The 26,108-nt window shown below is 50.0% G+C and overlaps 1 protein-coding gene across 1 annotated transcript in view; it reads right to left on the bottom strand.

Moving 5' to 3' along the window:
• KIAA0586 (KIAA0586 ortholog) overlaps positions 1–26,108 on the bottom strand; it is a 154,343-nt gene that overhangs the window by 4,216 nt on the left and 124,019 nt on the right. Inside the window, 1 exon segment of the mRNA XM_060261507.1 lies at positions 17,824–17,889. Within this exon segment, the coding sequence (XP_060117490.1) occupies positions 17,824–17,889 (66 nt within the window).

Here is a 26,108-nt window from a genome sequence, read left to right as displayed (position 1 = left end):
CTACATCAGGGGTGTGTGGCCTAATATGCAAAGGAGGTCCTGCTAGAATTCCTTACAGGGCTCTCAGTACAGGGCCTACTGGAAGCTCCAGGAGGATTGGCTGCATCAGGGGTGTGTGGCCTAATATGCAAAGGAGGTCCTGCTAGAATTCCTTACAGGGCTCTCAGTACAGGGCCTACTGGAAGCTCCGGAAGGATTGGCTACATCAGGGGTGTGTGGCCTAATATGCAAAGGAGGTCCTGCTAGAATCCCTTACAGGGCTCTTCGTACAGGGCCTACTGGAAGCTCCAGGAGGATTGGCTACATCAGGGGTGTGTGGCCTAATATGCAAAGGAGGTCCTGCTAGAATTCCTTACAGGGCTCTCAGTACAGGGCCTACTGGAAGCTCCAGGAGGATTGGCTACATCAGGGGTGTGTGGCCTAGTACGCAAAGGAGCTCCTGCTAGAATTCCACCCCTGTGTACTGTCTGGCTCTCAGAGCCCCCAATGACTTTTGGAGGAGGCACTTCTCTCTTTAAATCGCTTCTCCAAGCCAAGGCAGCTGGCGGCTTGGAGAAGGCATCTAAAGCTAAAGTGGCTTTCTTTCCACCTCTCCCTCACTCCCGCCTCCCCCATCTTTTGGCCGGCCTGCCTTGCTTCCTTCCCTCCTGCCTTGCAGCTCTCGAACATCTGACGTTCATGTCTTTGCTCTCAAGCATCTGATGTTTATTTTATGTGGCTCCTACGTTAAGAAAAGGAAGACTGTAGATTTATAACCCCGCCCTTCTCTCTGAATCAGAGTAGCTTACAATCTCCTTTCCCTTCCTCCCCCATGACACCCTGTGAGGTGGGTGGGGCTGAGAGGGCTCTCCCAGCAGCTGCCCTTCCAAGGACAGAGTCTCAGAGCAGCCTACAATCTCCTTTCCCTTCCTCCCCCACAACAGACACCCTGTGAGGTGGGTGGGGCTGGAAACGGCTCTCCCAGCAGCTGCCCTTCCAAGGACAGAGTCTCAGAGCAGCCTACAATCTCCTTTCCCTTCCTCCCCCACAACAGACACCCTGTGAGGTGGGTGGGGCTGAGAGGGCTCCCCCAGCAGCTGCCCTTTCAAGGACAACCTCTGCAAGAGCTATGGCTGACCCAAGGCCATTCCAGCAGCTGCAAATGGAGGAGTGGGGAATCAAACCCAGTGCTCCCAGATAAGAGTCTGCGCACTTCACCACTACACCAAACTGGCTCTTGGTCCAGAGCAAGCCCTTCCCAAGCAATATTCCCTGTAAGCCCTGGAGTCTTGTGAGCAAAAATTCTACTTTGTGAGCTACTGGCATTAAAGTTGTGAGCAAGTGTTTTTGACTACTGCATAAATTCCTTTGCTCTGGGGCCATCCTTTGTGAGCAAAGACTAAAATGTGTGAGCTGGAGGCTAAAAAACTGTGAGCTAACTCATACTAACTCAGCTTAGAGGGAACTCTGTTCCCAAGCACCTGCCAAGATACTCCCCAAGATGCCTACTTCTATGTCCCTTGGGATACCAAAGGCTGTGGCCAGCCCATTCCAAAACAAGAGTTTGAAACCCAGTGGCTTTCCCAAGGTACCCCTGCAAGACCTAAAACTGGAGGTTTCTGTACACGGTGGTCATGGGCGCCGTAGTGTTCGTTGACGCTTTCCCAGAACCTGACGAGTGTTCTTAGAAAGAGGGAAAGGCTAGGTGGGCGTCTGATTGGCTGTAGAGATTAAAAGGCATCCCGTTAAACGGAGCTGCAGCCTGAAATGTGAGAACCGGGGAAGGCTGTGAGACGCTCCAGATAGAGCAACCTGGATCTATCCAGAAGGATCTGCTGAGGCTGGGCGAGTGGGCATCAGTGTGGCGAATAAGGTTTATCTAGTTGATTTCTATCACCATTAATTTTGTGAACAGAATTAGCACCTGAAATATATCTGTATTTGTTTTAAATTGGAATGTTTTTAAGATTAATGTGATTTTAAACCTTTGTATAATTATATGGATATGTTGTTAGCCGCCCTGAGCCTGCTTCGGCGGGGAGGGCGGGATATAAATAAAATATTATTATTATTATTATTATTATTATTATTATTATTATTATTATTTATTATTATTATTATTATCATTGGCAAATGCAAAGTAAATGCACACTGGAGCCAGCCCCCCCCCCATTATAAATACACAGTGATGGGGAGTAACTGAACAGAAGAGAGATCTTGGGAGTCACGTAGAGAACTCACTGAAGATGTCCATTCAGCGTGCAATAGCAAAAGAAAAAAAAAGGCAAATGCTACATAAAGGTAGCATAAACCCTCCCACTGTTGCCCCACAAGTACCAAGAAGACAGAGCATCACTGCCCCAGACATTAGAACATAAGAGAAGACATGTTGGATCAGACCGATGGCCACTCCAATCCAACACTCTGTGTCACACAGTGGTCAAAACTCAGGAGCCATCAGGACGTCCACCAACGAGGCCAGAACTCCAGAAGCCCTCCCTCTGTTGCCTCCCCTCCAAGCACCATGAAGACAGACCATCACTTCCCCAGACAGAGTGCTCCATCTAAGGGAAGGAAAGGTCCCCAGTCGTTTCCGACTCTGGGGTGATGTTGCTTCACAACGTTTTCACGGCAGACTTTTTACGGGGTGGTTTGCCATTGCCTTCCCCAGTCATCTGCGCTTCCCCCCCAGCAAGCTGGGGACTCCTTTGACCGACCTCGGAAGGATGGAAGGCTGAGTCAACCTTGAGCCGGCTACCTGAACCAGCTTCCACTGGGATCTAACTCAGGTCATGAGCAGAGGGCTCTGACTGCAGTACTGCAGCTTTACCACTCACGCTACATAGGGGATTATTAAGAAGGGGACTGAATATAAATCAGTCTGAAATTGCATTTGCCTTTTTAGCTACCGCATCACACTGCTGACTCATATTCAGTATATGGTCCACTAAGACCCCCAGATCCCTTTTCACACATACTACTGCCAAGACAAGTCTCCCCCATCCTAGAATGACGCATTGGATTCTCCCTACTTAAAAGCAGAACTTTACATTTATCCCTGATAAAATCCATCGCATTTGTTTTAGCTCAGTTTTCCAGCCTCGTGGCGACCCCTCATGGGGTCTTCAAGACAAAAGACATGGAGAGGTGGTTTGCCGTTGCCTGCCTCTGCATAGCGACCCTGGGCTTCCTTGGTGGTCTCCCATCCAAGGGCTAACCTTGACTGATCCTGCTGAGATCTGACAAGCTGCGTATAGCGCTCGGAGAAAGGAGTGTAAAGTACTTGACTTTTAATTCCGGTTTAAGTAATTCAGCAAATATTTAGCAGCAGCTATAGCTGAAGTCCAAAGCCGGCTGAGGAAAATCGCCCAACGCCATGGCAACAGGATACGGGTGCAGGAGTAACCATACCAACTGGGTGAGGACACACAAGCCGATTCCAGCAGCAGCAGGGATGCTGAAGGCATGGAGCGGCCTGTGGAATCCTCATGGAACCGAGAATTCTCACGGAGTGGTGGAGCGGTTAGAATGTCAGATCTGGGAGACCTGGGTTCAAATCCTGGCTCCGCCATGGAAACTCTCGGCGTGACCGTAAACCAGTCGCGCTTCTCTCGCCCTAACCCACCTCACAGGCTCATTCCAAGGATAAGAAGAAGAAGACTGCAGATTTATACCCCGCCCTTCTCCCTGAATCAGAGACTCAGAGCTGCTCACAATCTCCTTTAGCTTCTCCCCCCACAACAGACACCCTGTGAGGTGGGTGGGGCTGAGAGGGCTCTCACAATAGCTGCCCTCTCAAGAACAGAGTCTGAAAGCGGCCTACAATCTCCTTTACCTTCCTCCCTCACAACAGACACCCTGCTGAGAAAGCTCTCACAGCAACTGCCCTTTCAAGGACAACCTCTGCCAGAGCTACGGCTGACCCAGGGCCATCCCAGCAGGTGCAAGTGGAGGAGTGGGGAATCAAACCCGGTTCTCCCAGATAAGAGTCTGCACACTTAACCACTACAACAAACTGGCTAAAATGGAGGAGAAGAAAATGATCGAAGCTGTTTTGGGCTCTGGTGGTGACAAAGGCGGGGGGAGGGGGCTTAGCTTTAGCCTGGAATGGGCTGGAGGGCATCTTGAGAAGATGCAAAAGTAGAACTGACTTGACAGCATTACCATCTAACCCGAGGCATCAAACTCATTTGCTATGAGGGCCGGATCTGACATAAATTAGACCTTGTTGGGCCAGGCCATGTCTGGCTGGGCTGATCCATGTTGAGCTGGGCCATGTGCGTATATCTATTTAAGATTAGGTAGCAGAGATACAAATTTTATAAAGAACACAAACACAAATATATATATATATATTTAAAAAACTTAAAATATGCTGAAAACATTAGCACTCTCGTTGGTCTTAAAGGTGCTCTTTTTCTATTTCTCCCATGGGATCCAGGGAACTGGGCAAAGGAAGCTCTATGATTTTAAAAGCCCTGCTTGTTGGTCTCTAAGCTGCTCCTGGACTGGAATCTGACTGTGAAACTGGGGAAGAAACTGAACAATAGAGAAAACCCATGACTTTTTGAGCCAGGCTCAGACCGGCCGGCTTCAAAACCAGACAAGCAGATAGGAAAGGAGGTTGAACGGCTGACCCTCGTAAAAACGGGAGCATCTCCTTGGTTCCCGCAGTCTGTCTGGTCTGCTTAAGAGCCCTTCGATGAGAGACTTAAGAGCAGCGTGACGAGAGAGATGCCCCCTCAGGGAACTGGGGGTCCCGTTTGCCTCCGTGCCTCCCCTGAGCCAGTAAAGGAACACACAGATTCAGGGACTGAACTGAAAAGAAGCAAACAGCTTATTAAGCAACGTGCGATGCCATCAACCCCAAAGCACAAGTCCAAGGAAAGAGAATAACAAGGAAGGTCCAGGGCTTGCATCAAAAGTGGGAAGCGTTCAAGGCGACGTGTCCTCCGCAGAGAGGAAAATTGGACGCTTTGCAAACAGAGCAATTAAAATATTTTTAAACCCAGTTCTAAAGCAGCAGCAGAGCTGTGGTAACAAATGGTTAGATCAAGGGTGTCAAACATGCAGGGTGTCTGTTGTGGGGGAGGAAGCTAAAGGAGATTGTAGGCCTTCCTTCCTTCCTCTCTCACCCCCACCTACCTCAGAGTGTGTCCGTTGTGGAGGAGGAAGATAAAGGAGATTGTAAACTGCTCTGAGATTCGGAGCAGAGGGGAGGATATAAATCCAATATCATCATCATCATCTTATTATTATTATTATTATTATTACATTGTAATCAGTGTTCCCTCTAAGCGGAGTTAGTGTGAGCTAGCTCACAGATTTTTAGCCTCTAGTTCACACCTTTTTGTCTTAGCTCAGGAAGGACGACCCCAGAGCACACTAATTTATGCAGTAGCTCACAACTTTAATACCAGTAGCTCACAAAGTAGATTTTTTGCTCACAAGACCCTGCAGCTTAGAAGGAACATTGATTGTAATATATAATGAAATAGTTATACAACTCACAGCCCAGTTGCTAACAGGCCACAGACTGGGACCAGTAACAGGCCACGGACTGGGTTGGGGACCCTTGCTCTATATGACAGCCCTTCAAGTACTTGAAGATGGTGATCATATCCACCTCTCAGCCACCTCCTCGCCAGGCTAACATGCCCAGCTCCTTCAACCTTTCCTCATAGGACTTGGTCTCCAGACCCCTCACCATCTTCGGTTACCTTTGTTTTTTTTTAAGCAGGAACGCAGTTCTAGCTGACTTGGTGTCAAGGGGTGTGGCCTAATTTGCAAATGAGTTCCTGCTGGGCTTTTTCTACAAAAAAAGGCCTTGCATGAAAAATGGTGCCATCAGGGGGTGTGGCTTGATGTGCAAATGAGTTCCGGCTTGGCTTTTCTGATCCAAAAAGCCCTGTGTGAAACTATGTTGACACCAGGGGGTATGGCCTAATATGCAAATGAGTTCCTGCTGGGCCTTTTCCACACACAAAAGCCTTGCGTGAAAAATGGTGCCACCAGGAGGTGTGGCCTAATATGCAAATGAGCTCCTGCTGGGCTTCTACAAAAAAGGTGCCCTGCCAACAAGATTTTGGGGGTATGACCTTTTGATAGCCAAGGCTCCCTTTGTCAGAAATGGAATGGAGAAATCCTATCGGAAGGTGGGAGGGGTGGTTATTTTTCATTTCTTTTATTTACATTATCTGTAGTCCATCTTTCTCACTGGGACTCAAGGCAGATTACGGAGAAGGAGGGTGCCTTCACACACACTAAACAATGCACTTTCAATCCACTTTCGGCGCACTTTGCAAATGGATTTTTCTGTGTGAAATGGCAATGCCCGCTTGCAAGCGGGGCCTCCCAGATTTCCCCCTGGACCTCACAGCTGCTGATGAAATACACGACTTTGGGTTGCAAGCGAAACTAACACAGGACGGCAGAAAAAGAGAGAAATTGGCTCTTTCTCCTCTCCCTTTTGCAGAAAAAAGAGAGAAAGTGGCGCTCCTTTCTCCTCTCCCTTTTGAAGAACATGGCTTCCACCCTTGCTCAGTTCTCTCTCTCTCTCTGGGGAGCATGGGAACATTGCTTTTGTCACTGCCTAGCTTGGCAGGGAAGGAAGAGACAGGACCTTTGGTGGTTTTTAAACAGAGGCTAGATGGGACATCTGACAGCAGTGCCGATTCTGTGAACACAGACAATTCATGAGGAGGAGAGCAGGAAGGCTTGCATCAGTGCCATCTTCTGGGCCTGGAACAGGGGTCACTGGATGTGTGTGTGGGGAGGTATTTGAGTATCCTGCATTGTGCGAGGGGCTGGACTAGATGACCCTGGGGGGTTCCCTCCAACTCTAGGATTCTGGGACCGGACGGGGGGGGGGGAGCCCTACATTCAATGAGATGCCTCCCAGAGGCAAGGTACTATCTTTGGTTTCCCAAGCAGCTTATGATAAGAAGAATCAGGACCGGCACGACAAAGAGAGATACTGCGTTTGTGAGGGACGACTCGGTGAAAATGGCAAATCCCATGTTAGGGATTATATTAAAAAAAGGGATTAAAAATAAAACAGCCAATACAGTAGCGCCTCTGTATGCTGCTGTGTTCGGAACGGGGTGGGGGTGGGGGAAATGGCCCTGGTTATTCCATGTCTAAAAGAAGATCGCAGGGCTGAAGAAGCTGTAGAAACAAGTCACATGATTGATCTGCAGGGCCTTTTGTCCCAGGGATGATTAAAGGCATCTGGGTCTTTTCTGCTTAGGACACAAGATTTCTTAAGGGAGGTGTCCTGATCCTGGGCCTAGCGAGGCCTGCAGGCCCCAGGGAAGCCTGCTTAGGAGTTACTGGGAAAAGCCGACATCTCCCAGGATCCCCTCTGATTGGATAGCGAGGGTTTTGGAGGGAAACAGGCCCAGAGAGAGGTGGGGCCTGGGAAGAGAATATATAAAGGCCAAACCCAAGAAGTGGGTGTTCTTTTCCTAGGAGGCAGAGCTGCTGCCAGGGAGAGACCCTCGCCCTGTGAGGTAGGGTGAGTAGGCTAGGTCTGACTGAGACAGTTAGGGACAGTAAGTTCAGACGCGTTAGGGCAGTCGGTTATTTTTCCCTTCACCCCTTTTACTGTTTTATGCACCTTGGTTGTTATATTGCACTGACCTTAAAATAAACCTTTTTTCTGTCGTTCACTCTGCCTGGTCCTCGTGCCTATTATCTGGCCTAAGCTACAAGAGGCCTGAAGGGCTTGGGAGGGAACTCTGGGCCTTCTCAAGGGGAACCCTTAACCCAGAGTGGTGGCAGCACTTGGTAACACCCCCCTGAGTTGTGACAGGAGGATACCACACTGGCATGGATATTTGTGTTCCTCTCTCACGCGGCGCTAGAACTCAGCAGTCACCCGTGGAAATCGATCAACAGTAGACAAAAGGACATAAGAACATATGAGAAGCCATGTTGGGTCCGGCCAATGACCCATCCAGTCCACCACTCTGTATCACACAGTGGTGAAAGCCCAGGTGCCATCAGGAGGTCCACCAAGTAAGGTCAGAACTTCAGAAGCTCTCCCACTGTTGTCCTCCCAAGCACCAAGAAGACAGAGCATCACTGCCCCAGACATAAGAACATAAGAGAAGCCCTGTTGGATCAGGCCAATGACCCATCCAGTCCAACACTCTGCATCACACAATGGTGAAAGCCCAGCTGCCATCAGGAGGTCCACCAAGTGGGGTAAGAACTTCAGAAGCCCTCCCATTGTTGCTCCCCAAGCACCAAGAAGACAGAGCATCCCTGCTCCAGACAGAATGTTCCCTCATCTTTTGTCTAATAGCCACTCAGAGACCTCAGGGGGAGCTATTTGTGAGTTTCCTGCATTGTGCAGGGGGTTGGACTAGATGACCCTGGAGGTCCCTTACAACTCTATGATTCTATGACCTCAACTTCATATGTTCATCCACTCCCTTCTTGAAGCTGTCTATGCTTATAGCTGCCACCACTTCCTGTGGCAGTGAATTCCATGTGCAAATTAATCTTTGGGGTAGTTCTTCATTGAGGGCCCAAGTCAGGAATGAGATTTGCTGCCAAAATGCAGAGGTGGCCACCAATGATCCCTCTAAGCTGCAGAGTTTCGTAAGCAAAAATTCTACTTTGTGAGCTACTGCCATAAAAGTTGTGCGCTACTGGCATTAAAGTTGTGAGCTACTGCATAAATTTGTGTGCTCTGGGGTTATCCTTCCTGAGCTAAGACAAAAATGTGTGAGCTGGAGGTTAAAAATCTATGAGCTAGCTCACAGTAACTCAGCTTTCAAGGAACATTGGTGGCCACTGGCTCAGAGGGGTCTGAAGGTTACACAGATGCATGGAGGAAGGGTCTGTCTCTGTGTCTATTAGCCCCGATGGAGAAAGGAGTCCCTTTGAGCACAGGGGCAGCCTGTCTCTCAATATTGACTGTGGGCCGATCAACAAGAAAGGGCAGTTAAGCCTTCAAGATAAGAACATAAGAGAAGTCATGTTGGATCGGGCCAATGGGCCATCCAGTCCAATGCTCTATGTCACACAGTGGCCAAAAAAACCAAGTGCCATCAGGAGGTCCACCAGTGGTGCCAGGGCACTAGAAGCCCTCCCACTATGCCCCCCCAAGCACCAAGAATACAGAGCCCCACTGCACCAGACAGAGCGTTCCAATGATACGCTGTGGCTAATAACCACTGATGGACCTCTGCTCCATATGCCTATCCAATCCCCTCTTGAAGCTGGATATGCTTGTAGCCGCCGCCACCTCCTGTGGTAGTGAATTTCATGTGTTAATCACCCTTTGGGTGAAGAAGGACTTCCTTTTATCCGTTCTAACCCTATTGCTCAGCAATTTCACTGAATGCCCACGAGTTCTCGTATTGTGAGAAAGGGAGAAAAGTACTTCTTTCTCTACCTTTTCTATCCCGTGCAGAATCTTATAAACCTCGATAATGTCACCCCGCAGCTGACGTTTCTCCAAGCTAAAGAGCCCCAAGCGTTTTAACCTTTCTTCATAGGGAAAGTGATCCAACCCTTTAATCATTCTACTTGCCCTTTTCTGCACTTTTCCCAATGCTATATCTTTTTTGAGGTGCGGTGACCAGAATTGTACACAGCATTCCCAATGAGGCCGCACCATCGATTTATACAGGGGCATTATAATACTGGCTGATTTGTTTTCAATTCCCTTCCTAATAATTCCCAGCATGGCGTTGGCCTTTTTTATTGCATGCTTTGCTGGCGGACTCACTGAAGGGAATAAAGCTTGCCACTATTGGAATCAGGATGCTGGAGAAGACGGCTCTTTGGTGTGATCCAGCAAGGCTCTTCTGAATATTGTATAGATAACTTTGGTTCAAACGGAGGCCAAAAAAGCCTGACCTTGTGTGAAATCACCCTGTGCCCAAGATCATGTCTCAGAATCTTCACCAGGGCTCATAGAACCCCCCAAAATGGAAAAGTCGCAAAATTGTGGCCCTAACATGATAGAGAAATTGGCTTTTTCAATCCCCCCCTCCCATTTTTAAGAGCCCCGTGGCGAAGAGTGTTAAAGCTGCAGTACTGCAGTCCTAAGCTCTGCTCACGACCCGAGTTTGATCCCCGGCAGAAGCTGGGTTTTCAAGTAGCCGGCTCGAGGTTGACTCAGCCTTAGCCTTCCATCCTTCCGAGGTTGGTAAAATGAGTACCCAGATTGCTGGGGGGAAAGTGTAGATGATTGGGGAAGGCAATGGCAAACCACCCTGTAAAATGTCTGCCGTGAAAACGTTGTGAAAGCAACATCCGTCACCCCAGAGTTGGAAACGACTGGTGCTTGCACAGGGGACCTTTCCTTTCCTCCCATTTTTACAATATCGTGTTGTGTTCCATGATGTCACTGCTTGAACAGGTGTTTCCCGGTTTTACTGAAGAAAATAAAACTTGGAGGTTTTATTAAAGAAAATTAAAACCCGGAGGGGTGTTTTGCCATCTTCTGGGCATGGGGAAGCGGACAGTGAGGGTGTTTGTTGGGGGAAAGTATTTGTGACGTTCCTGCAAATTAACTTAGATGGTTTCAATGTATGATTTATAACATGTATGTTTGATTTATAATATGTATTGTTTTAATTGTTGAAGTTTTATGTTGTGAGCCGCCCTGAGCCTGCTTTGGCAGGGAGGGTGGGTTTATAAATTAAATATTATTATTATTATTATTGTGCAGTGGTTGGACTAGCTGATCTTGGAGGTCTCTTCCAACTCTCTGATTCTACTATTCTAAAAAACATTCCCAGCTTATCCAGAGTTTATCCAGAGATTCCCGAGAGTGATGTCCTCACCTGCAACATCCAAATTGGAGGTGCTGAAAACGCATGCCAGTCCAGATGTCTGTTAATATGCACCAGGCCTTGAATTCAGCAGGAGCTCACAGGAGCACAGCTCCTGAACCTTTTGGAGGGTTCCCCCTCTTCCTCCCCACCTACCTTGTCCACTGAATAGTAGGTGCAGCTGCATAACAATCCTTGGATCAGGAGAGCGAGCAGCCAGCCAGCCACCAGGGGCTTTGCCACGCCCCCAGCAGCCCTCATTAACCCCTGGAGAAGCCCCTACCACCTTTTCTCCACTTCTTATGTGATTTTGGGCAAGTGGGTGGCTTGCTGGCCTTTTGACTGCGGGTGGGGGGGGGGGGTCAAGGAGAGCCCCAGGTGAGTGAGGCCTGCTTGGGCTGGCTGGATCTCCAGCCAGTCCAAGCAGGCCTCGCTCGCTGGGGCTCTCCTTTCTTGCATCAAGTTGCTTTTGGCTGGTGGGGGGCATAGGCTAATGAGCTCCACTACCTATTTTTCTACAAAATGATCCCTGTATGCGCCCAATCTATAACAGTGCAGACAGAGTTGGGTCTCTAATGCTCTAAAAAGGTGAAGGAACGTTAACCGGAGGGGCCTGTTGTCTTGCTGTGCAGCTCCTTGCTGTATCTTCTCATCAAAGAGAGAGAGAGAGAGAGAGATCTCTCCTTGAAAACACTCCATTTCAGAACTATACAAAATGTACCCTCGAATACAGAACGTGTGGGTAATACAAAGGATATCCATTTTCAAAGCACTTTGAAGTTCTGCTTAATGACGGCTGATTTCTGAACTGAGAGATTACTGCGAAGTCTCAGAGGGCCCGGAAACGCAGCTTTCCAATCGCTCCGGTCTGGTTTATATTAATCACACCGCTTGTCAGAACAGCCAGGCCCACATTTTATGTACATTAATTCCTGTAAGTTCTCATTCTCTCTCTCTCTCTCTCTCACACACACACACACAAGCAATCTCTGGCTGAAAAACCCAAGTATATTAAATTTGCTGCAACTAAGGGGCACTTAAGGCAAAAGGGAAATCAACTGTCAACGTTATATTCAGTGCTTCTGCTGCTGTTGTCAAGTTGCAGCCAACTTATGAAAACCCCATACGGTTTTCAAGGCATAAGATGAACAAGAAGACCGTAGATTTATACCCCGTGCTTCTCTCTGAATCAGAGAGTCTCAGAGCGGCTCACCATCTCCCTCCTCCACAACAGACACCCTGTGAGGCAGGTGGGGCTGAGAGAGCTCTCACAGAAGCTGCCCTTTCAAGGACAGCTCTGCAAGAGCTATGGCTGACCCAAGGCCATTCCAGCAGCTGCAAGTGGAGGAGTGGGGAATCAAACCTGGTTCTCCCAGATAAGAGCCTGCCTATACAGGCAGCCTGCTGGATCAGAACAAAGGTTTCTCTGCTCCAGGATCCTGTTTCAGATCATGACCAACTGGATGTCCTTAGGAAGCGTACACTTATGTTCACATAAGGAGAAGCTTACACCCCATGCCAGGCTCAGCTTCTGCTGCTGTAGCCCCATCTCAGCTGCAGGTACTGAGAGTCACGCAGGGATGGATTCTCTGGGACCATTCCACTGTAGCAGAAGTGCTTTATTCTGGCAGGAGACGTCTCTTGGCGTGAGAAGCTCTTTCGAACAGTGACTGCCGACAGACCTCTCCTCTAGGAATAGGCCTTATCCAGGGGTGGCCAAACAGGGGTATAAATCTACGGTATTCTCCTTCCTTCGTTTTCCTTCCTCCCTCCCTCCAACATCTGATGTTTATTCTGTGTGGCTCTTCTCTCTCTCTCTCGGCTTGACTTCGCGAACGAAGATTTAAGAAGGGTGCAGTAGTCCACGTCTGCTGCAGGCTCGCTGGTGGCTGACAAGACCAATGCGGGACAGGCAGATCCGGCCACAGTGGCTGCAGGGAAGAGCCTGATTGGGGGTTGGTGCTGTAGCAGTGCGATTCTTCCTCAATCTCCTTTTGTCCTCAAGACCAGCTATGCGTGCGTTCTCAAAGGAAGAGCGCTTTCATCAGCGCTGCCTTCGCACCATCCTCAACCCAGCTGTGTGCAGACACTGGTGATTTAAGAGGGTTCTACAAAGCCCTGAAGGCAGTATATGGCCCATCATATCAGGCTCAGAGTCCCTTGCGTAGTGCAGACGGCCAAGTGCTCCTCACAGACAAGGCATCCATACTGAACCGGTGGTCGGAGTATTTTCAGGTTCTCTTCAGTGCCAACCGCGTAGTTCAAGATTCAGCAATTCACCTCACCCCACTTCAACCAGTGAAAACAGAGTTGGATGAGATCCCCACCCTAGAAGAGACTGTTAAAGCCATCAAGCAACTGAAAAGTGGCAAGGCAGCGGGAGTTGATGGAATCCCACCAGAGATCTGGAAGCATGGGGGCACAGTACTACATAGCACACTTCACAAAGTACTTGTCACCTGCTGGGAACAAGGCAAACTACCACAGGACTTTCGCGATGCAATCATCATTACTCTACACAAGAACAAAGGGGAAAAGTCAGACTGCTCCAACTACCGGGGGATAACCCTGCTCTCCATCGCAGGCAAAATCCTTGCCAGAATACTCCTGAACAGACTGGTGCCCACCATTGCAGAAGAACTCCTCCCAGAGAGCCAGTGCGGCTTCAGAGCTAACAGGAGCACCACCGACATGGTATTTGTTCTCAGGCAGCTCCAAGAGAAATGCAGGGAACAGAACAAGGGTCTATATGTGACTTTTGTCGACCTTACCAAAGCTTTCGATACCGTTAGCAGGAAAGGCCTGTGGCAAATCTTGGAATGTTTAGGATGTCCCCCGAGGTTCCTCAGCATGATCATCCAGCTACACGAAGACCAGCGAGGCCAAGTCAGACACTGCAACGACCTCTCGGAGCCCTTCCCAATAGGCACAGGTGTAAAGCAAGGCTGCGTTCTCGCGCCAACTCTCTTTACGATCTTCTTTAGCATGATGCTTCAAAGAGCCGCAGTAGATCTAGATGATGACGATGGTGTCTACATCCGCTATCGCACCGATGGCAGCCTGTTCAACCTGAGGCGACTAAAGGCCCACTCCAAGACGATGGAAAAACTCATCCGAGAGCTACTGTTTGCTGATGATGCTGCACTCGTCGTGTGGCTCTTACTTTAAGCAAATGTGGCCACCCTGGGCCTAATCCGTTCTTGCAGCCAACGCAATACTTTGCAGGAGAGCGTTCCTTATCTCTTTTTCTCCGTCCCCTTTTACAAATTCTATGAGGCAGGTCAGTGCACTATAGATCTTTCAGAAACCAGGCGCGTCAGCAAAATAAACTCAGTAAGAGCATTAGATTATTCCCAGAGTGTATCTCCCAGCCCCACTAATGCAGACAATGCCCCCCATGAATTCATTTCACACACCTGCAATTTAATAAAAAAAAAATAAGACGACTAGTCCCCTCTGGCAACAGCATCTGGAAAACATCCCTCGGGAGGGCATTCAGCCTCCGTTAAGGCCAGGGGCGACACGACCAGCCTGTTCCTTCTGTTGCCAGATTCTGGCTGCTTTGGGCTCTCGAATGCTGACTTCCAAACTGAAAGGCTGCCCCTGAGTTTGAATATTAATACCCACCCCCCATGGCCTACAAACAGCGAGTTCTAGATCAACTCTCCCTAGAAGCTAAAATGACTAAACCAGGGGTGTCGGACTCATTTGTTATGAGGGCCGGATCTGACATAAATAAGACCTTGTCAGGCCAGACCATGGTGGGCCAGGGCGTGTGTGTTCCTATTTAAGATTAGGTAGCAGAGATAGCTGGGGAAGGATGGTGGCTCAGTGGCAGGGCATCTGCTTGGGAAGCAGAAGGTCTCAGGTTCAATCCCCGGCATCTCCAAAAAAGGGTCCAGGCAAATAGGTGTGAAAAACCTCCGCTTGAGACCCTGGAGAAAGCGCCGCTGCCAATCTGAGAAGATAATACTGACTTTGATGGACCAAAGGTCTGATTCAGTATAAGGCAGCTTCATATCTTCTTCATATCAACTTTACAAAGGACACAGACAAACACAATAAAAGATTATTTTTAAAAAATCCTTAAAATAAACCATGCTTAAAGTTGGTCTTAAAAGCACTCATTGGTCTTAATTTTTTTTTTTTAATTTCTCCCATGGGATCCAGGGAACGGGGCAATGGAAGCTCTGGCTCTTTCCTTCCTTCCCGAGGGGACCAGGAGGGGGAGGAGCCTCAGCCAATAGAAGGAAGAGATGCTTGGCTCAGTAGCTCTGCTGTGTGATTGAGAGAGCCTGGCAAAGCAAATTCTGCCTCCCCCCCTTCCTCCCCAAGGAAGGAGCCTCAGCCAATGGAGAAAATAGAGGTTTTGCTCTGTAGCTCCTGTGCAGTTGAGCAAGCCTTGCAAAGCAAGCTATAATGCAGAAGGAAGCAAGAGAGAGGGAGAAGGAAGCAGATGACAGCCAGTTGCCTGGGGGCCTGATAGGAGCCCTCCGGGGGTCTGATTTGGCCACATGTTCGACACCCCTGGACTAAACCGAGGCTATCGTACTTTGTTCACATAAGAAGACAAGAGAAGAAGACGACTGCAGATTTATACCCTGCCCTCCTCCCTGAATCAGAGACTCCGAGCGGCTTACAATCTCCTATATCTTCTCCCTTCACGACCCCCTGTGAGGTGGGTGGTGCGGAGAGGGCTCTCACAGCAGCTGCCCTTTCAAGGACAACTCCTGCCAGAGCTATGGCTGAACCAAGGCCATTCCAGCAGCTGCAAGTGGAGGAGTGGGGAATCAAACCCGGTTGGCCCAGATAAGAGTCTGCAGACTTAACCACCACACCAAACTGGCTCTCAGCGTCACTGGAAAAGACAACCACGTTAGGAAAAAGTGGAAGGCAGCAGAAATAGAGGAAGACAGAACATGAGATGGGTGATGTGACCAAAGAAGCCACGGCCTTCCACACACTGTGTCATCATTGCAGCTTGATGTATGGAACTCCAAGCATCCACATGCAAACCCCTGATTTTGACACTTCCAACAGGGAAGCAACAATTTAATTTTTACAGCAATCCTCTTGCTTCTCTGTGTCCACTTTCCGTTCCCTTTTCTCAGGGCTCAAAGCAGGTAGAAGAAGAAGAAAACGGATTTATATCCCGCCCTCCACTCTGAATCTCAGAGCGGCCTACAATCTCCTTTATCTTCCTCCCCCACAACAGACACCCTGTGAGGTGGGTGAAGCTGAGAGAGCTCTCCTAGCAGCTGCCCTTTCAAGGACAGCTCTGCGAGAGCTATGGCTGACCCAATGCCATTCCAGCAGCTGCGAGTGGAGGAGTGGGGAATCAAACCTGGTTCTCCCAGATAAGAGTCTGTGCACTTAACCACTACACCAAACTGGCTCAGGAAGGAAGGAAGGAAGGAAGGAAGGAAGGAAGGAAGGAAGGAAGGAAGGAAGGAAGGAAGGGCCTATAATCTCCTTTATCTTCCTCCCCCACAACAGGCACCCTGTGAGGTGGGTGAAGCTGAGAGAGCTCTCCTAGCAGCTGCCCTTTCAAGGACAGCTCTGAGAGAGCTATGACTGACCCTAGGCCATTCCAGCAGCTGCAAGTGGAGGAGGGGGGAATCAAACCTGGTTCTCCCAGATAAGAGTCTAAAAAGCATTCCCAGACTCCAGAGGTTCCCAAGAGTGATGCCCTCATTTGCGACATCTAAATTGGAGGTGCTGAAACCCCACACCTTCTTTTGGGGCTCATAGAATTGGGCCCCCTGGTCCAATCTTTTTGAAACTTACAGGGTATTTTGGGGAGAGGCATTGGATTCTATGCTGCAAATTCGGTGTCTCTATCTCAAAAAACAGCCCCCCCCCCAGCCCCAGATACATGCAGATCAATTCTCTATTATACCCTATGGGAATCGGTCTCCCTAGGGAATAATGGTGCCCCCCCACCGCCCACTATCTGATGACCCTGAAGCCTCCAAACCAGGGGATTCCTTGCCCTCACTTGGGGATTGTGCAACTCACACAGAGAATCATGGCAAAATAGACAGAGGAATCCAAAGCACTAAGCTTTCCGTGAAAACCAGCGTCCGTACAACAAAGAAACAAATCAATAAACAATAAATAAATACAAATGCATACACTGATTCATAACAGACCATACAGTTGGTCCTCTAGAACAAGCAAGGAACCTATTCACCGGGAATCAGTCCAATATTTGCAGCAAATCAATGCTAAATTCATCCAAGAGAGTCCCGGTGAAATAAATATGAAATTGATCAACGTCTCATAATATATGCAGCCAAGAGTCCAGAAAGAACAAGGTCGTACCGGAGCCCTTGTTTCGCACAAGCTTCTTCGAGCTTTTTACATCTCTTTCATATCCTGGGTAAAAACGCCATTCTATTACAACACTGAGAGGCACTTGAATTTGGTTTGATTCCCCACTCCCCCACTTGCAGCCGCTGGAATGGCCATGGGCCAGCCATAGCTCTGGCAGAGGTTGTCCTTGAAAGGGCAGCTGCTGTGAGAGCCCTCTCAGCCCCACCCGCCTCACAGGGTGTCTGTTGTGGGGGAGGAAGGGAAAGGAGATGGTAGGCCACTCTGAGACTCTGCCCTTGAAAGGGGAGCTTCTGGGAGAGCCCTCTCAGCCCCACCCGCCTCACAGGGTGTCTGTTGTGGGGGAAGGAGATAAAGGAGACTGTAAGCCGCTCTGAGACTCTGATTCAAAGAGAAGGGCGGGGTATAAATCTGCGGTCATCTTCTCCTCCTCCTCTTTCCCATTTTTTTAAAAATTACCTCTTCTTCTTCTTTTTTCTTCTCTCTCTCTCTGTTCAGCTCTACCTCCAACAGTGGCCATTTTGTGGCTGGGCTCACCACCCTGTGTCAGAATTCCGTTGGAGTCCACACGCTCATAAAAAGTTGGAGACCCTGGGCCTGGGGTCTGGCCCATGTGAGGAGAAAAGATGAAACCACTGGCAGGGAGGACTTGGGAGTCTGATGCTGACCCAGAGATGGGGCATGAAGGAGAAGAGTCAATGTTGTCTGGGCTTCTTACCTGCAAGGGGTGACGTGAGGTAACTGTCAGGCTCAACGTGCGTCCGATCTGCATCTGCCTGGAAGCCTGAAGAGGAGAAGAAAAGGGCATTTGGTATGAGGCTCCGAAAAGAGATCTGAGGCTAGGCTCTAGAGCTGGACTTCCCATCCTTTTTGAGGTTGTGGGTGCCTTTGTGCTTCTGACACAGTGTGTCGGGGGCAGCCACAAAATGGCTGCCCCAGGAGATGGAGACTGCCATACAACGGCGGCTACAGCTTACCTTCAGTGAAGATCTTCTGTTACGGTGGCGGCTGCCAAAGCAGTGTTTTTAAAAAACTTGAGCAAGAAAAAGACTGCAGATTTATACCCCACTCTTTTCTCTAAATCAGAGACTGAGAGCAGCATACAATCTCCTCTATCTTCTCCCACCACAACAGACACCCTACCCTGTGAGGTGGTTGGGGCTGAGAGGGCTCTCACAGCAGCTGCCCTTAAAAGGACAACTCCTGCGAGAGCTATGGCTCACCCAAGGCCATTCCAGCAGCTGCAAGTGGAGGAGTGAGGAATCAAACCTGGTTCTCCCAGATAAGAGTCTGCACATTTAACCACTACAAAGGAAGGAAGGAAGGAAGGAAGGAAGGAAGGAAGGAAGGAAGGAAGGAAGGAAGGAAGGAAGGAAGGAAGGAAGGAAGGAAGGAAGGAAGGAAGGAAGGAAGGAAGGAAGGAAGGAAGGAAGGAGAGAGAAGATAACGGATTTATATTCCACCCTCCAATCTGAATCTCAGAGTCCCAGAGCAGCTCACAATCTCCTTTATCTTCCTCCCCCACAACAGACGCCCTGTGAGGTAGGTGGGGCTGAGGGCTCTCCCAGCAGCTGCCCTTTCAAGGACAACGCCTGCGACAGCTGTGGCTGACTCAAGGCCATTCCAGCAGCTGCAAGTGGAGGATTGGGGAATCAAACCCGGTTCTCCCAGAGAACGGAAGATTGGTATCACTTACCGTGAAGCTTCCTTCTCGGTGGACTGGCAGTGGGTCGGTCCGACTACTGGGTATAGGCTCCTCCTCCTCGTCACAGGGTCGGGTGCTCCAATCGATCCGGAGGGGGAGTGGCCTATACCACCCAGGACGCGCCAGTTGTATCCAAGCCGCATCCCCCTAATAATAAAAATTTTCACCACCTCCCCATTCACGTACAGAAACGAATAAATGAGAAGATTAGTTTATCACAGTTCAACACACCATACAAAATGGCAGATTGAAAGAAAAAGTCATTGTCAAGCAAAGCAAAGGTAATATCCTCCCCACAGGGAAAGCACCATTGCTCCAGAATCCATCTCCAAAACCCAGGAAGCCGCTCAACTTCAACGGGCGGGCCGGACCGACCCACTGCCAGTCCACCGAGAAGGAAGCTTCACGGTAAGTGATACCAATCTTCCGTTCTCCGGTGGTCTGGACAGTGGGTCGGTCCGACTACTGGGACGTAACAAAGCTGAACATCCCCGGGCGGGACCGGCTTCCCTGTTTAGAGTGCGTGCTGCAGCACATGCCTCCCAAAGGCCGCCTCCGCTGAAGCCCATTTATCCACCTTATAGTGTCTGGTAAAGGTATGTACCGATTTCCAAGTCGCTGCCTTACACACAGCTTCTAAGGACGGAAAAGACCAGTACACAGCTGATGTTGCAGCACCCCTTAGAGAATGGGCCGTGATCCCATCTGGAGGGGCTTGACCTTGGGCCTTGTAAGCCAAAACAATGCACTCCCGTAGCCACCTGCTAAGGGAGGAAGTGGAGACCTGTCGTCCCTGCGACTTCTTGCTAAACGAAACAAACAATGCATCAGACTTCCTCCAGTCTTTTGTGCGATCAATGTAAAAACTAAGTGCCCTCCTAACATCTAAACAGTGCAGCTCCCTTTCCTTGGGAGACTGGGGATTGGGACAAAAATTTGGAAGAACCAACTCCTGGGACCTATGAAAAACAGAATTAACTTTAGGAATGAAAGATGGGTCTGGTCTCAGTACCACCTTTTCATTATGGAAAACACAAAGCTCCTTGTCAACCGACAGGGCCCTTAATTCAGACACTCTCCGTGCTGTAGTGATACCCACTAGAAAAATTGTTTTTAGAGTCAGTTCCTTCAGTCCACAGGAAGCCATAGGTTCGAAGGGACGCCCACACAAGGCATTCAGTACTATATTCAACTTCCACGAGGGGAATCTATGTACCTGTGGGGGCTTAAGGAGAGCAACACCCTTCAGGAACCGTTTAATATGCGGATGCGCTGACAAGGATTTACGCCCCCGCACCCCCTGTATAGACGATATGGCCGCCACCTGACGCCGTAGCGTGCTGGTAGAAAGCCCCTTGTCTGCCCCTTCCTGAAGAAAACCTAGAATACCATTTACCTTCACCTTCATCGGATCCCACCCCCGTAAGGTAGACCACGAAGCAAAAACCTTCCAGGTGGTATTGTATATCCTATTAGTGGAACACTTACGCTATGCCAACATAGTGTCCACCACTCTGGTGCTATAACCTAGTTCCTTGAGCTGCAACCGCTCAGCCTCCAAACTGTCAATTGCAACATGTCTGGTTGAGGATGAGACATGCTGCCCTGTGTCAGAAGGTCGTCCCTCCCCGGCAGCCGCCAAGGAGGCTGAATAGACAACCTCAGAAGCTCCTGGAACCATGACCGTCTCGGCCAGAAGGGAGCCACCAACACCATCTCCGCCTTTAGTTCCACCACCCTCTGTAACACCCTGGGTAATAGAGGAAGGGGCGGGAAGGCCTACACTAGTCCCGTCGGCGCTGAGGGCATCGGTTCCTTCTGTCCTTGTGTCTCTGACCTTGGCAAAGAACCTGTCCACTTGGCAATTTTCTGCCGTGGCACACAAGTCCACCGACACTGATCAGTACCTCTCCACTATTAGACTGAAGGTGTCCCTGTGTAACCTCCATTCTGTTTGGTCCAGCCAGCGTCTGCTGAGCCAATCCGCTAGCCGATTGTCCTTCCCTGGAACATGCACCGCTTTGATTGACAGGAGATTGACTTCGGCCCACTCGAAGAGAACCTTTGCCTCGGCATGAAGGGATTTCACCCTGGTTCCTCCCTGTCGATTTACATATGCTTTGGCGGTTGAGTTGTCCGTTTTCACCAGGACATGGTGACCCCTCAGAACTGCCTGCAACCCTTGCAACCCTAACCGGATCGCCCTGAGTTCCAGGAAGTTGATACTGCACTTCATCTCGTGAGGCTCCCACTGACCCTGGATAATTTGATCCTGTGAGTGTGCCCCCCAACCCCATAAACTGGCATCTGTAGTCATGCAAACCCTCTGAGGTTCGCGAAGCGGGTAACCTGGACTGAAAAGACCCGGGTTCAACCACCACTGTAACTGGGACGTCACCTCTAACGGTAATGTCACCAGTTTGGGAATTTTGTTCCCTATAATCTCCTGAAAAGGCCGCAGAAAAAATTGTGGGGGACGAGTGTGGAATCTGGCCCAAGACAGTAGATCCTGAAAGGATACCATCATCCTTAAGACTTGTGCTAACTTCATGACTGACACCTTCGGTTGCTGTAACACCCCTTGCAGAAGGAGGCACAACTTCTCCCGTCTCTCTGGGGTTAAGAAGACTCTGTCCACCTTTGTATCTATTTCCACTCCCAGATGCACTAGCCTCTGAGAGGGAAGAAGATTGCTCTTCTCTAGGTTCAGCACGAAGCCGTGAGAGCGCAACATGGTCACTGTCTGCTGCATGCCCTTCAGGCATTGCTGGTGGGACCCTGCCTTCACCAGATTGTCGTCCAGGTAAGGAAATAGGGCCACACCCTGCAATCTCAGCTCCGCCACCAGGGTCACCAGAATTTTTGTGAATACCCAGGGCGAAGACTTCAGACCAAACGGCTGTCTCCATCTTGAAATGTCTTGTCAGGATGAACTTGTTGAGCCATTTCAGATCCAGGATGGTTCTGAACTCCCCGCTCTTTTTTGGAACTAAAAATATCACCGAATAGACCCCCAAACCCTGTTGAAGTACCGGGACGGCCTCCACTGCCCCTATATTCACCAAGTGCTGAATGGCCGACAACATTGCTCTGTGAGTAGATAAATCTTTTTTCCGGGGAACCCCTCGAAAATGGTTGGGGGGAAGAGAGTGGAATTCCAAGGCGTAACCTTGTTCCACTACTTCTAAAACCCACTTGTCCTGGATTGACTGGTTCCAGATGTCTGTGAAAAGGGAAAGACGACCCCCTATTTTGTTTGTCGGCTGGTGAGAGGCATAGTCACTGGGATCCTCCTTTCTTGGAGGGATTTTTGGAACCCTGATCTGACTTCCCAGAATAGTATGGTTTGGGATCACGCCCCTTCTGCTGCCACTTCCCTCTGAAGGGACGAAAGGGACCTGGTCTGGATGGTTTCTTCGAATCTCGAAAGGAAGGAAAGGACTTCCTCTGTTTCGACTCTTTACTCTTGGAAGATAAAACCTTCTTTTTATCCTTGTTCTCAATGAGGTATCTATCTAGACCCTCCCCGAACAACAAGGTTCCTTTAAAAGGCACCGCTGCCACCCTGGGCTGGGCTGCAGTGTCTACCTCCCAATTACGCAACCAAATGTTGCGTCTGGCAGCTACCCCACATGCCATGGCTCTGGCCGCCAGTTGCATGGTGTCTAATGAACTATCTGCCACGAAGGCAGCGGATAAAGCAATCTTTTTTTTTTTTTTTTTGCTCGTCCTTGAACTCCTTAGGAGCTCCACTGTCTGCTGCTGCCAAGTTATTAGATCACGTGCACATTGCTCTGGCAAACAATGAAGACGTAGTGGCTGCCTTGATGGCCCAAGATGTCACTTCAAACTCTTTGCGTAAAGCTTGCTCAATCCTCCTATCGCATGGATCCCTGGGTAAACCATCTGCGTCCATAGGAAGGACCGAATTGGAAATCAGGCTAGTTACAGGGTCATCCACTGTTGGTAACTTTAATCTCTTAGTAACCTGTAGAATAAGAGAATAAAGTTTGGAGAGAATCTGTTGGTTTGCTTTAGGCTTAGTCGGACGTTCCCATTCCTCCTTGACCAGGGCAAAAAAGGCCGCAGGCAAAGGAACCCCTGTCTGAGCACTGCTCAATTTTGGCATCATCTCCCCTGAACCTGTGGGGAGATCTGGATCCAACTCCTCATTTTCTTTAGGAGTGGGTACAAAGTTGAGGGTCCTCAGTACTTTGGGAAGCAATTTTGAATAGTATTCAGAAGGAAAGAGCCTAGATTGAACAGTGTCAGTCTGCTCCTCCTCGTCTGACAGTGCACCCTCCTCCTTATCTGACTGCTCAGTCTTCTGATTCCTCAGCTGAGCTCAGGAGGGTGGAGTCCGAACCCAAAGGAGGCTTGATCTTAGAGCGTCCTTCCATAGTGTCACTGGGACTAGTATCTCTGCCCCTTTTCCTTCCATCCTTCCTTTTTGGCTGTAGGGAAGCAGGGGAGTCCAGCTGCTGACAAAGGTCCTGTCCCAACTCTTTTAGCAGCTCTTTCTTAAGCCAAAGGACTAAATTTGACTTGGCATCCTCTCCTGTGAGGTCAGGATTCTGAGCCTCCTGTTGAGGAGTCAGAGCCCCTGACAGAAGAGGTAGATCAAATTCGCTGGGTGAGTTGTTGTGAGAGCTAGTCGCCATTTTGTTGCTTTTCACGTCCCTATAAGGGAAGGAAAGGCAAATGCAACTAAAAAAGAAGCGGGAAAGGCTCAAATGGAGGACAGAATGCCTCCGTTGCGCCCTCTAACGGGCTTTTGTGTATCTTGCCTTCCAGTCAGGAACAAACCCCCTCAGAGGCCTCTCTCTCTCACTCCTTTGCCAAGTCTACACGACTAGGCCGTCCGAAGGAGAGACAACGCAGGCAGCATGGGGACCCTTCTGAAGCCCCGTGGATCCGCGTGCAGCCCTATTGCTGTAGGGTGACTTACCGCGCTGCCGCTCCGCTTGCCTCCTCTCTTTCCTTCCCGCTTGGTTCCAATCGCGTCTGTGAGGGAACGAAGCGCTGCGGGCGTCTGCCGCTCGCTCAAGGTCTACTCGCGAGTAGACCCTGCAGACTGCCGCCACCGGTGTTGTTGGGACCCATCCCAACGCTTCCGGTCTGTGAGGGAACGAAGCGCTGCGGGCGTCTGCCGCTCGCTCAAGGTCTACTCGCGAGTAGACCCTGCAGACTGCCGCCACCGGCGTTGTTGGGACCCATCCCAACGCTTCCGGTCTGTGAGGGAACGAAGCGCTGCGGGCGTCTGCCGCTCGCTCAAGGTCTACTCGCGAGTAGAACCTGCAGACTGCCGCCACCGGCGTTGTTGGGACCGATCCCAACGCTTCCGGTCTGTGTTTTATTTCAATAATCCGGATCTTCTGCGCTCCTCAGCAAGCGCCTGGAGAAAAACCGTCCTGCCTCGTGCAGGGCCGGGAGAAAAACTGGCGCGTCCTGGGTGGTATAGGCCACTCCCCCTCCGGATCGATTGGAGCACCCGACCCTGTGACGAGGAGGAGGAGCCTATACCCAGTAGTCGGACCGACCCACTGTCCAGACCACCGGAGAAGAGACTGAGCACTTAACCATTACACCAAACTGGCAATCAAATCTCCAATGGCCAATCAGAAACCTTACTGGGCCAAAGTCCCACATGACTCTGATCACTTTCTAAGAACGCTTGGGGTGTGTGGGAAGCCAGGAGAGGCTATGGTGCCCATTGGCACTGTGTTGGGGACCCCTGCTCGAAAGACTGCTTCTCCATAGTATGTTAACAAGCTGGAGTGAAGGCCTCTGCTGGACAGACGTTCTTTGAAAAGGTCTTGGTATGGAGAAGATGATATTGGATTTATACCTCACTCTCCACTCTGAATCTCCCTTACCTTCTCCCTGCCCACAACAGCCACCCTGTGAGGTGGGTGGGGCTGAGAGAGCTCTCCCAGAAGCTGCCCTTTCAAGGACAACCTCTGCCAGAGCCATGGCTGACCCAAGGCCATTCCAGCAAGTGGAGGAGTGGGGGAATCAAACCCGGTTCTCCCAGGTAAGAGTCTGTGCACTTAACCACTACACCAAACTGGCTCTCTGATGCTCCCCTCCGCCCAGCAGGGAAGATCACCAGGAGTGAGCAAAGCTTCCAAGTAAAATTGCCTTCTGTGGCCAAACTCACGGAGGGTTCCTTTTAGAAGCTTTCAAGAAACACAACTGGGGAGCCGCCCTGCTACAGAGCCTCTGAAACGCTTTTTCCCGGGAGCCGTGCCTGATGCCTTCATGATTGCCGTTTAGGCACCAGGCCAAGACTCCCCTCTCCCCGCCCCACCTCCCCAGAAGTCGCTGGGCCGATTTGTTCTGGCTCTGATCTTCTCTGCTGTTTGCTGCCTTCCGAGTGATTTATTGAACTTTCTCCTCCCGGCTTGATGTTAACGGGCTGCTGCGGTGGCTGTTGTTGTTTCCCTTTCATTCCTTTCGCTGCTGATTGTTTTACTGGTAAGGTTCGAACGTGATTTGGAAACAGAAGAAATAACTTCTGAGGAATGATTTTAAGCACATACCGCATAACTGAGCCCATGTCTGTGGGGATAGCTGATCTAGACAGGACCGGATCGACATGTTTTTTGAAGGGGGGGGGCAAAATTAAAAAATGGCGCCCCCTTATGGGGCCCATTCTACCTTATGGGTCCATAGAACAGAATGGATTCCATAACCAATTTGGCGTCCCCTCTCCGGTGGCGCCCAGGGCAAGCACCCCCCTCTGCCCCCCCCCCCTAGATCTGGCCTTGGATCTAGATTCCCTAAAAACTTTTAAAGCAGGGGTGTCATGCGTGCGGCCCGAGGGACGGATCAGGCCCCTGGAGGGCTTCTATCAGCCCTGCGAACAACTCATAGTCATCTGCTTCCTTCTCTCTCCCTCTCGTTTCCTTCTGCATCACATCTTGCTTTGCCAGGCTTGCTCAATCGCACACGAGCTACAGAGCAAAGCCTCTGTTTTTTCCACTGGCTGACCAGTACATGAACTTAAGAACATAAGAGAAGCCATGATGGATCAGGCCAATGGCCCACCCAGTCCAACGCTCTGTGTCACACATAAGAACATAAGAGAAGCCATATTGGATCAGGCCAATGGCCCATCTAGTCCAACACTCTGTGTCACACATAAGAACATAAGAGAAGCCATGTTGGATCAGGCCAATGGCCCACCCAGTCCAACACTCTGTGTCACATAAGAACATAAGAGAAGCCATGTTGGATCAGGCCAGTGGCCCATCCAGTCCAACACTCTGTGTCATACATAAGAACATAAGAGAAGC

Source organism: Heteronotia binoei, chromosome 21 (genome assembly GCF_032191835.1).
Source record: "Heteronotia binoei isolate CCM8104 ecotype False Entrance Well chromosome 21, APGP_CSIRO_Hbin_v1, whole genome shotgun sequence".
Lineage (NCBI taxonomy): Eukaryota > Metazoa > Chordata > Lepidosauria > Squamata > Gekkonidae > Heteronotia > Heteronotia binoei.
Note: the sequence above shows the minus strand (reverse complement) of the source record. Positions and strands in the feature narration are given on the sequence as shown.